This window comes from Coregonus clupeaformis, chromosome 26, assembly GCF_020615455.1.
Source record: "Coregonus clupeaformis isolate EN_2021a chromosome 26, ASM2061545v1, whole genome shotgun sequence".
NCBI classification, from domain to species: domain Eukaryota; kingdom Metazoa; phylum Chordata; class Actinopteri; order Salmoniformes; family Salmonidae; genus Coregonus; species Coregonus clupeaformis.
In genome coordinates this window covers 39,250,905-39,261,167 of record NC_059217.1, presented here as the reverse complement: position 1 = coordinate 39,261,167, position 10,263 = coordinate 39,250,905, and the positions used below count along the sequence as shown (strand labels likewise).

The window sequence follows — 10,263 nt, the reverse complement described above, 5'->3', positions numbered from 1 at the left end:
GCGAGAGAGAGAAAAAGTTTTGAGAGTCATGATCAAGGGCTACTACTACAAAATGATACATCCACATTTACACGTATTTTAGATATTACCAAACCTACATTGTATAAAGCTATCACCCCTAAAGTCAAAATAAAGATTGTTTTAATTTTAGAAGATCATGACATGCAACTGAATGTGTACGTTTTTTCGATGAGGTTCATTAATGGCGGTTGGCATCCAATATATGTTGCATTACCGCCACCAACCACACTGGAGTATAAATGCATTATGCTTTGTAACCCTACACTCATCTGGCCAACGGACTGCGCTGATGGTGCTGCTCAATGATGAGTATAATATGCACAAGAAGGCGTTTCAGTTGAATTTCATGCTCTCGGATTGGTCATCGTATGTGTCCAGGGGAAGCAATCGGGGCCCGCGTTGTTGGATTGTGGATCCCGTCCTCTTTGACGTCATTCGTCGTGCGCTTGCCGCCTTCCGCGTGGTCTGAAAAAATAAAACAAGCTTCGAGATAGTTTACCAAGCATTCCATTATTTAGCTAGGAATCTCGGAGAAATGTCTAAAATAGAGTTGTTGGGATTGATTTTCAACCAGGGATTTAGAGCGGCTCCTGAGTTGTTTAGAGCCGTTGAAAAAACTATAACAAAGTACCAGGGAAAATATTCCCTATCGAAAGAGGAGAACGCCGGTCTACAGAAGCTGCTTGATATCCTCCTCTTACCGGAGATAAAGTTACATAGAGCAGGTTTGTTACGCGTTGCAGCTCTCTTTCAACGTTTTTTTAAAATAAACATTTAATTTGGCAATGTTGTTGCTGGTGTGGTCAACCTGGTGAAAGATGATTGCATTTGTTTTGGAACCGGGGTGCCTCCCGGGCGTGACCTATGTGAAGCTAGCCGCCTTCAAAATAAGCGTCCCTCATTGAAAGTGATGCAAATGAATACAAATAGTGGAATCATGGACTAGATAACGCTAAACAAGGTTGGAATGTTGTTATATAAATTCAACTAAATTAGTTAATAAAAAAGAGGAAGAATGAGTTAATCGCACTGTGGATGTATTAGACTTCAGAATTGCAATGGGGGCATACTTATATTTCACTGTACAGCCTTACCTATGGATTGTGGATCCGTGAAATGGGGTATCAGACTACTCGGTGACACCCACAGAGCATAACTGTTTAGAGTTTAAACAAATATTAGCGTCGTAGCTCATATTTGTGGTCCTCTGTAGCTCAGCTGGTAGAGCACGGCGCTTGTAACGCCAAGGTAGTGGGTTCGATCCCCGGGACTACCCATACACACAAAAAACATTTATGCACGCATGACTGTAAGTCGCTTTGGATAAAAGCGTCTGCTAAATGGCATATTATTATATTGCGGGACTCTGAAACCACTGTGAAATTAGCCACATGAAGTTTACCAGTCAACCTACTATGCCTATTAGACATTGTATATTGCACTCTACAACCTTACTTATGGATTCATTGATCCACAATCCACAACATTCCAACCTTGTTTACCATTATTTAGTCCAAATATGAAATAATTCCACTATTTCTATCACTTTCCATAAATGACTTTTATTTTGACGGCGAACCACTAATGTCACTATTGTGGCTAATCCTTATTGTGGCTAGCTTCACATAAGTCTGGGCGTGAGCCACGTACCCTGTTCAAAGCAAAGGGCCAGGGTTCTGGTCTAGAATCACGATTTCGACTGCTCATACAGTTTTACTTCGGTACTGCAGTTTAACTGACCCCCGTCCCAGAAAGACAATTTCCATAGACGGCCATATAGAGTCACCTTTGTGCACAAAACATCCATTGAATTATTCAAATAATTGTCACTCAAACCGATTTTTTTTCTCCAGCACTCATAGCAGAAGATATTAATATTTTATATTAAGCCAAAGTCTACCATGTTTTTGGATGATGTGATGACATCGTCGCTGCTCCCTGTGCAGGCTAACGCCCAGTGCGCATATGATGTTGGCCCATATAAACCATAGAGGACTCTAATGGCCAAAAGGCCTTATTAGAATGGGCAGCAGCATTGTAGGCTTCCACCATTTTAATGTAGTCAACTGGGTGGGACTTCCAACTTCATTAGCTGATCCCTCCTGGTGACCCTGTTGGAGTCATGTCCAATGGATTCAGTTCAATCAGTTGTTGAAAAATAGCGGTAGGGTTGTAGAGAATCGAAGGACCATGAATGTAATAAGAAACCTTAGGGGCTGGCTTAAGGCTGGTAGCAACCACTACAGAATGTCCGGTCAGAACAAGGATGAGGCGGATGCCGAGGTTAAGGGGATTTTAATGGAAGAAGATGTCCACATTCACACACACATCTGACCACTCATGGTTCAGATAACTGAGAATAATGTCCAGTGAGAACTGACATGAACTATGATTGTTTAGATGCATGAACAAATAAACATCAGACATACTGGAATTCAGTCCACAGGAGGAAAAGTTCAGCAGGAGGGTAAACCGTGGAAGTGCTCATCAAGATGGGGAAAAAACGTTTCTGACCACTCTTCATGCTGGGGTCATAGACTAACTGAAACTGAAGTCCCGGGAATCAAGGCCACGGATAGGCAGAACGAAATGTGGTGATAAGTATTTGGGGTGACCTTGACCAATAAGACATTAAAATTTTTAGTCATTTAGCAGACGCTCTTATCCAGAGCGACTTACAGGAGCAATTAGGGTTAAGTGCCTTGCTCAAGGGCACATCGACAGATTTTTCACCTAGTCGGCTCGGGGATTAGAACCAGCAACCTTTCGGTTACTGGCACAAGCTACCTGCCGCCCCACTAACAAAAGTGGGGGTCCTCTGAATAGGAGACTAAGCTGCCCGACTATAACTAACTATAAAGGATGGCTAGAATCAGCTGACTGAAGCTGGCGGTTTTAACAGTCCTCCTGATGGGGCAACACTCTTTTTTCCCCCGTCCTGATGAGCCTAGTTTATGCTGGCTGGCCAGAACAGCAGCATGGCACTAGTTACAACTTGTAAAGGAAAGTTATGTTTCTTTCGATGGACGGGGGAGAAATAACTTGTGGTATTGGTCACCATCTGGATGTCACTGTGACATGCCAATTAGCTAACATAACGACAAGCTGGTGTGGATGGGCAATTTGTTCCATCCCACTTGATTATATTTAGAGTAGGATAGCAGCCTACACGAGAAATAACTTGTAATATTGGTAGCAACCATCTGGATGTCATCGTGACAGTCTACTGCTAAATGGTGAGAGTTAGCGCTGCAAACCGGCAACACAACAACACAGGGTACAGTGTATCCTTCGCTCCTGCTTGCCGAGCACTGCTGTCCTGCAGTAGGGAAAAGGAAGTAGCTAGATAGTGTAGCCGATATAAGGCCAGGGTGACAGCTAAAGCACATTTATTGCAGTGATTTTCACAGAAAATATACAGCTACTGCAACATTTTTGTACAAAATAAACAAACAATTACTCTGATAAATACTGAATGATTCTGAACAATCTCAGAAATGTCAAATTCTCGTTGAAGTTTCTAACCACATGCCTAAACTTGCTAGCTGGGGGTGGGCTCGTTAGGATGACTGACTGAACTGAATCTGTTCGTCCCCACTCAACTCGCAGCGCAGCATACGTCATCAATTTTGGGCACCATGCTTGTCCGTATAGCCCCTCCCCCTTGAAAACAATGGTCGAACATCTTGTTCTTATTATACCTCAGTATATACAGTACCAGTTCTTATTATACCTCAGTGGTTCAAAGGCACAGCGAAGTCTGCTCAAAACAAATGTTACGCAGTTAAGAGTGATGAGTAGGATTCTGTGTTTTCACATGCGAAGGTGATTGCTTTAAAAAAAAAAAAAAATGCTTGATCTGCCTTCCCAATGAAAACTAGTTTGAAAATTCAAACATATTATATGGAAAATAGATGTTGTATAGATGATGCACCATGCTGCCTTGTTGACAACATGACCGAGCCGCACAGGTTTCTGTTCGATTTGAGAAGGGCGCTGCACTCCTCACTCACCGCTTTGGTGTGTTCACTTCACGGGCTATAGACCGGTACCCCACGGCTCAACATAATCAAGTCCGCCCACTGTATATCTGCGGACTGCAGTTACTACAACGAACACCCCACAACAAATGACCATTAGCATTGCGTCACTACATGCCACGCCCCTTGCCATTGAAGCTGCTTGTAAAAGTACTGTTGGTGACACAATTATCCACGCTATGTGGGAAGTTTAGCTTCGGCTTCACACACAAAAACAGACATTAAAGGCCGGGCGCTAGTTAAAAAGAGTTATGTTTCGATGTGCAAACAAGAAATAATCTGTAATATTGGACACCATCTGGATGTCACATTGGCAATCAGCTAACGTTACTGCCTTCGGGAATGACGACGAGCACCGGTGTCCAATGGTGGCTGCCGACCTGAGTTGTATCATGGTGTCACCGGCCGAAGTTACACGTAGCCAAATGTTTTCCTCAAAGTTATTTTATTCCAAGTAGCATAGCAGCCTTCATGACAAATATTATACACTGTACATGTACGACAGCGTGTTCCAGTTCCCGCCAATATCCATCAACTTCGCACAGCCGTTGAGGAGGAGTGGGACAACATTCCACAGGCCACAACAGCCTGATCAACTCTATGCGAAGGAGATGTGTCACGCTTCATGAGGCAAATGGTCACACCAGATACTGACTGGTTTTCTGATCCACGCCCCAACCTTTTTTAAAGATATCTGTGACCAACAGATGCATATCTGTATTCCAGTCAAGTGAAATCCATAGATTAGGGCCTAATGAATTTATTTCAATTGACTGATTTCCTTATACAGTATGAACTGTAAATCAGTAAAATGTTTGAAAGCGGCAGGTAGCTTAGTGGTTAAGAGCGTTGTGCCAGTAACCGAAAGGTGGCTGGTTCTAATCCCCGAGCCGACTAGGTGAAAAATCTGTCTGTGCCCTTGAGCAAGGCACGTAACCTTAATTGCTCCTGTAAGTCTCTCTGGATGAGAGTGTCTGCTAAATGACTAAAATGTTGCGTTTATATTTTTGTTCAGTATAATATTGGTAACCATCTGGATGTCACCGGGATACATACAGTCTATTCAGTGGGTAGAGCATGCACGGCAAGTTGGTGTTTCACAACACTGGTATGCAGTGTCCTTCGCCCCCGCCGGCCGAGCACAGCTTTCCTGCAGTTACGGCCAGGTTACGGCGAGGGAAGTAGCTAGCAAGCTAATCTCACGTGGCACTCACTACTTGGTGGGCGTTGTGTGTAGTCGATCATCACTACACGAAAATCCCCACATGTCACACCCCCCAGTCTGCGGTCCACAGATGGACCCTTCTCAAAATGAGTGCCAACGTGTTGGCATGCTAGTGGGGCGTTCACATGTTCGTCGGACGTGGGAACTTCCCAATAAGGAGGTCATAAGACCGACATGATTCTATTCAAGTACTTTTGAAGTCAGAACAATTCTTCAACCAAAAAGATTTTAGCTAGCTAGATACGTTAGCTAACGTTGCTAATAATATAGTTAGCTAAGTTGCTTAACATTGGCAATATGGCAAACTAGCTACAGTATCCACATTGATAAGTTTGACAACAAATCCGTGTTTCACAATTACAATGTCATCTTTTGGTTGAAAAGGTGAAATGCCAGAGATGAAACGTCACAACTCTGGTATGAACATTTTCTCTGAGTTTGTAATTACAACTTGGACGGTTTTTGAAGTGAAATTTCCCAGTTGGAACTCCAAACTTCCGATATCATGTGAACGCCCCACAGGTCTCTGTAAATCTTCTTGGAATTTCCATTTTAGTTCCCTGAGCACACACAAAATCATATATTAAAGAAAACATTGAATATGTAAAAATGTCCATATAAAGCGCTACATGTGCATTCTAATGATAACATTGTTGTTCACAACACTTGTTATGGAACTAGGACTATTCCCAGGTTTACAGAGACCCCTGTCTGTCTCATGTCAGTGTTTGAGTTCTAGCTAATTAATCCTTTCTCCTTCCCTTCAGACCTCCAACAGCTCAACGTCTCTGAGTCAGAGGCTCCCCCTGAGCAGCAGCACTGTGAGCACGAGTGGAGCCCCAGTCTGGGGCAGGAGGACCTAGACCCCACACAGATTAAAGAGGAACAGGAGGAACTCTGGACCAGCCAGGGGAAAGAGGAATGTCAAGAGCTGGAGTATAATACTAAAGACTCTGTGTTTACTCCTCCCCGTGTGAAAAGTGACTATGATCAGTACCCAACTTGGTCCTCACATCTTAACAAAACCCAAAGTAAGGAATGCAAAAATGGAGATTCGTCCACTGAACAGATAAAAACAGAACCTCAGAAAGAGAACTCTTCAGAACCAACCAGTGACTCTCAGGCCCTCTCTGCAGTAAATCCAGGCTGTTCTGCAGCTCAGGGTGAAAACAGTGAAAGTGTTGATAGGAAGGAGAGTGGAAGACCACTGTCTGCTTTAAAGACGCACAAATTAAAGAGGACACGGACAGGAAAAGGACAAAGCCCTGCTGGTCCTTGTTGCAAGGTGTGTGGAAGGCCTTGTCAGTCCTTTGGAGCTTTGTTGATACATTTGAAAAGTCACAGAAAAGATAATGAACACATTTGTGGTGTTTGTGGAAAAACCTGTCAATCCCTAAAATGTGTGATGGATCACATATTACAAACTCACAGAACTAGGTTTTGTGATGTTTGTGGTAAAAGGTTTGATGCTACTAAGGATCTGGAAAAGCATATGAGGACCCACACAGGGGAGAAACCATTTCCCTGTAATGACTGTGATAAATATTTTGCCAGTATTGCAAATCTGAATTTGCATATGAGGACGGTCCACAGAGGGGAGAAACCTCATCGCTGCCATGAATGTGGCAAATGTTATGCTCAGAGTGGAAATCTGAATGCGCATATGAGGATCCACACTGGAGAGAAACCATATCACTGTAATGATTGTGGCAAAACATTCCGCCTTGGCACTTGCCTTAAAATGCATATAAGGACTCATACAAGGGAGAAACCATTTCGCTGCCAGGATTGTGGCAGTACATTCGCTAGGATGGCGCACCTGAAAAATCATAGCAGGATTCACACAGGGGAGAAACCCTATAGCTGTCCTGAATGTGGCAAATGCTTCCCTCAGAATGGTAATCTACAATTGCATATGAGGATTCACACAGGGGAGAAATCACATCAGTGTCAGCTTTGTAACAAATGTTTTACTTATAGCCATTCTCTAACAGTGCATATGAGAATTCACACCAATGACAAACCGTTTCACTGCCAGGAGTGTGACCTATGTTTCAGTCAGAGTTCAAACTTGAATCGGCACATGAAGAGACACAGAGGGGAGAAACCACACCACTGTCACGTTTGTGGCAAATCTTTCTCCACAGGTTTTCAGTTGAAGGTGCATTTGAGAATTCACACAGGGGAGAAACCGCATGTGTGTCCTACATGTCAAAAATGCTTCAGTGACAGAGGGGCGTTAAATAGTCATCAGAAAATACACACTGAGAAGAAGCCATATTGCTATGATTGTCTTAAATGCTTCAGATCAAAGCAACGCCTAAGAGAACACAAGGAGATAATGCACAGAAACATGACTGTGCCCGGTGTGGGGGAAGGGGATCAGACAGAAGATTGAGAGGCACATTCACAGTTTTCTTTGTTGGATAAGATATGACTGAATTAACGCTTGAACTATGAGAACATTGCCAGTCTAACTGGCTTGCTACACCGGACACGTAACGTTTGCACAGCGTGATACGCACCTATTCACTTAAATGAAACCAGGCGTAAGCGAGCTGGCTTCGTGAGAGGAGTCCTTGCTCATTAGTTTGACACAGGACATTTGAGCTGCAGAACTGTATCTGTAATTAACTTAGTGTGTTGTTGATGATGAACTTTGTGTAGTAAGCATAAAGTTAGGCCCGGATTCAATCCGATCTCGCGTTGATCCGATCTAAAGCAAATTTCAGATTTAGTTGTCGTATGCAGCGTTTAGCCTACCGTGAATGCAATATCCCCGAACATTGCCTTTAAAAGGTGCATTGTCGACAATGCGTGATCGGATTGAATCCTGGCCATAAAGATTTAAGATGTGCTGTAAGATTCATATGAATACACTGCAACAAAGGGTGGTGATAAACATGTTTTTTATTGTGGCCAAACACAACATTTGAGGACTGAAAAGAAAATAGACTTTTGAAGGCACACTGCAAAGTAACGTTTTACATGAAAACAGAGCAACTCGAGTCCTGAGGGTTCTGCAGTGTGTACAGCTGAGCAGGAACAACCCCCGGACCAGAATTGCCTACTCCCTACTCTAATGGTGCATTTCCATACAGGATTTACCCCAGTGTTTTACCCAAAAGGCTGGCTTTTTGGTTTCCATCTACGCGGGCCGGCACCCGTGTCTCACTGGGCCATGGCTCTGGCGGACCTGCTCTCACTTGGGTCTAAAGCCAGGCCACTGGTACTTTTCAGCTGTCATTTACATAACAATGGCTAACTGACTTTAAGACCTTCTCACAAAGCAACTGTTTTGATTATGCAGAGGATGTTGATTCTGCTCTTCACAAGTCCTCACTGTCAGCCCTAGCTATGGAAACAGTTTCCCTAGGACAACATAAGGGTGTATACTCTGGTGTAAAAAAGCAGCATAATGGAATACCATTAAACTAAAGACAAATTATACTACATAAGACAGTTTCCCAGACACAGGCATGCTAGTACATGCCCATAGACTTCCAGTCATTGCGCCAAAGCTAGTTACCAAGCTAGTTAGCATTGGCTTGCGCAACTACCTCCAACTTCCTTCATACTGAACACAGATACATAAAAATAATTTTGCCAAAATCCAGAAGTAGCACAATGCCTTGATCTGTGTCTGGGCATTTTATAGTCTAAAGTGGCTTGTCTCCTTTTCTGGCAAACCCTTCTGAAGGCTTCCACTATTGCTTTCACCTGTCCTACAGTGATTCCAAATGAGTGAAGATGGAGAGGAAGTCTCTAGTCGCATCTTCTTACTGAATAAGACAAAAAAAAGTATATGATATTGACAAGATAGTCAAGTGACAGCTCTAACAATGGAAATACATGTCCTCAAAGATGGAAGGCAGGCGGGAGGAGGCGAGATCGGAGGGGTATCCTACGAAGCAGGTTTGAGGAGTTAGCGAGGTAGCGTTGGTCAACTCAGGATAACTGGTCATACGAAAGTGGCTCATCTTTTAGCCATGTAAATGTCTATGGCAACAACTCCTTCAGAACTAACCTACTCTGGGGCAGGCTAACCCACTTACCCTTGAATGAAATGACTGAGCCACGAGTTGAGGACCAATGCAATCAGATTCCCTCCCTCTTGCAAACATTGCGTCACCATCCCCTTCATTTGAGGAAGAGTACTGATGAAATATTTTATTAAATCAAATGTTTTGTGTGTGTAAAAAAAAAAAAAAAGTTAAAATATCACATTACACTTTTAACAATAATAGAATGCATTTTAAACTTCACGCACAGTAGCACTTTTGTATGACTTAATACAATTATTTTATGGATAGGAGTGGGAAAAAAGGTTGTGGTTGTGCATTGATAAACACCAAATTCATCATTAACAATAAGTAATAAACTAAAGATGGCACTTCTAAAAGCTTATTTCACACCATAGCCTGCTGAATTTTCAAAATAACTAAGAAATGTGGAACTGACTAGCCCATGGATTGATATTTCATGAAGAGTTTGGCATTCGACTAGCCATGTACACGCAGTTACAAACCTGCTAGTTAGCGGATGAGCAATATCCACCATCATAGTATGGATGAAGCCTGAGCTGGAATGTGAAGCTAACTGAAGCTGGTTCGCTTTAGAAAACCCTGAGTAGATCTATACTGAACAACAATATAAACGTAACATGTAAAGTGTTGGTCCCATGTTTCATGAGCTGAATTAAAAGATCCCAGAAATGTTCCATACACAAAACATATTTATCTCAAATTTTGTGAATATTTGTTTACATCTCTGTTAGTGAGCATTTCTCCATTGCCAAGATAATCTATCCACCTGACAGGTGTGGCATATCAACAAGCTGATTAAACAGCATGATCATTACACAGGTACACCTTGTGCTGGGGACAATAAAAGGCCATTCAAAAATGTGCAGTTTTGTCACACAACACAATGCCACAGATGTCTCAAGTTTTGAAGGAGTGTGCAATTGGCATTCTG

General features: G+C 42.7%; 1 protein-coding gene across 1 annotated transcript; it reads left to right on the top strand.

Moving 5' to 3' along the window:
* Positions 1 to 475: 475 nt before the first annotated feature.
* LOC121540556 (gastrula zinc finger protein XlCGF57.1-like) lies at positions 476 to 8,323 on the top strand. The gene is made up of 2 exons (XM_041849520.2): positions 476 to 746; positions 6,054 to 8,323. The coding sequence occupies exons 1-2, from the start codon at positions 557 to 559 to the stop codon at positions 7,682 to 7,684; spliced, it is 1,821 nt and encodes a 606-aa protein (XP_041705454.1). The 5' UTR covers positions 476 to 556; the 3' UTR covers positions 7,685 to 8,323.
* Positions 8,324 to 10,263: the final 1,940 nt, after the last annotated feature.